This window comes from Chaetura pelagica, unplaced genomic scaffold (genome assembly GCF_000747805.2).
Source record: "Chaetura pelagica isolate M959 unplaced genomic scaffold, ChaPel_1.0 scaffold192, whole genome shotgun sequence".
NCBI lineage: Eukaryota > Metazoa > Chordata > Aves > Apodiformes > Apodidae > Chaetura > Chaetura pelagica.
Window position 1 is genome coordinate 505,241 of NW_009952570.1, and position 1,854 is coordinate 507,094.

Sequence of the window (1,854 nt, forward strand, 5' to 3'; positions counted from 1 at the left end):
AAGCCCCTCCCCAGCTTTCCTGGAGCCCCTTCAGGCACTGGAAGGTGCTCTAAGGTCTCCCTGGAGCCTTCTCTTCTCCAGGCTGAACACCCCAACTCTCCCAGCCTGGCTCCAGAGCAGAGCTGCTCCAGCCCAAGGATCATCTCCATGTTCTCCTCTGGACTCTCTCCAACAAGTCTGTATCTTTCTTGTGCTGAGGGCTCCAGAGCTGGACACAGCACTCCAGGTGGGGTCTGACCAGAGCAGAGCAGAGGGACAGAATCCCCTCCTGGCCCTGCTGCCCACACTTCTTGTGATGCAGCCCAGCATGCAGATGTTTCCCTCGTGCTGGAAGCACCTCTGGGTGAAGGCAGGAGCCCGGGCAGCACGTGGGGCTCAGCCAGGAGCAGCTCAGCCTCAGGACAGGTGGGACAGGACTCTGCAGATGTGCACAGCCTGCCAGGAGGGAAAGCAGCAGCAACAACTGGAGCAGCAGCCACCATGGGCTCAGGTGTGGGGGCTCCAGCTGGGAGCTGCCAGGGAAGAAGCACATCAGCTGGAACCTCAGCTGGTGCCACCACAAGGTTCATTGAAGCATCTGCATCCAGGCCAGGGTGACCTGGGTTGCACCACTGAAACCTTCCTTTAATAATGACCACAATGAGGTGGTTTTTTCCTTTCTTCTTCTCACTGAACCAGCCAGGGGGCACTTAGAAGAGTGTAGCCAGGAGGGCCAGGGAGCCTCCCCCTCTGCTCTGCCCTGGGGAGGCCACATCTGGAACATTGCCTCCAGTTCTGGGCTGCCCAGTTCCAGAAGGACAAGGAGCTACTGGAGAGAGTCCATCCCAGGGCACTGAGATGCTGAAGGGGCTGGAGCATCTGCCTGTGAGGAAAGGCTGGGAGAGCTGGGGCTGCTCAGCTGGAGAAAAGGAGGCTGAGGGGGGATCTGATCAGTGCTGATCAATATCTGCAGGGGGTGGCAGGAGGATGGGCCAGACTCTGCTCAGGGGTGTCCAGGGACAGGACAAGGGGCAATGGGCACAAACTGGAGCTCAGGAGGGTCAAGTTCAACATGAGGAAAAGCTTCTTGCCTGTGAGGGTGACAGAGCCCTGGGACAGGCTGCCCAGGGAGGCTGTGGAGTCTCCATCCCTGCAGACATTCCAGCTCTGGGCTCCTCTGGGGCAGTGGGAGGACAGGGGGTCCTTGCTGCGAGTGGCAGGCAGGAGGGCAGGAGGGCAGGGCTGGGTGACAGGTGAGAGGAGGGTGCTAAAGGCCAACAGGCAGATGGCAAAACTGTGATGAGAAAGTCACTCCAGCCATAAATCTCGGGAACCCGAACCAGGGACAGGCAAGCCCCAGATGGCTTGGAAAGTCTGCCTGGTGGAGCCCAGTGCATCCCAGTCTGTGTCTGACCCTCCCTCCTCCTCTTCCTCCTCCTCAGGGCTCACCTCCCCCAGCTGGCTGCTGCAGCCAGAGCTGAACCAGAGACCCCTGACCCTAAAACCCCTCCAACACACCAACTACAGATCAGAACCACCCCCTGCTCCCCAGCAGTGACATTACCCACCCCCAGCACGGGACTCTGGGCACGCTGCTGGGGGTTACATGCAGCACCCCTGCCTGCTCCCTCCTTGGCAGGGATGTGGGCACCACCCGGGGGTCTCAGAGGGTCACAGGACCACGCAAAGGTGCCCCAGCAGAGCTGGGAGGAGGGAAGGTGCCTGCAGGGCCACGCACACTATTTCTGGATGCGCTGAGGAGCTGCTTTGGGGTCGGATTTGCAGGCAGGTCTGGGGGGGTGTATCGGTGTCCGTGCTTTGGAAGGGGCTCAGGGACAGAAACTGGGCAGGAGATGAGACGTGGAGCGGGATTTA

General features: G+C 60.4%; 1 protein-coding gene across 1 annotated transcript in view; it reads left to right on the plus strand.

Moving 5' to 3' along the window:
- Positions 1-424: 424 nt before the first annotated feature.
- KY (kyphoscoliosis peptidase) overlaps positions 425-1,854 on the plus strand; it is a 23,586-nt gene continuing 22,156 nt past the window's right edge. The window contains exon 1 of the mRNA XM_009993528.1: positions 425-476. Coding sequence (XP_009991830.1) covers positions 425-476 — 52 coding nt within the window. The remainder of the gene's footprint in view (positions 477-1,854) is intronic.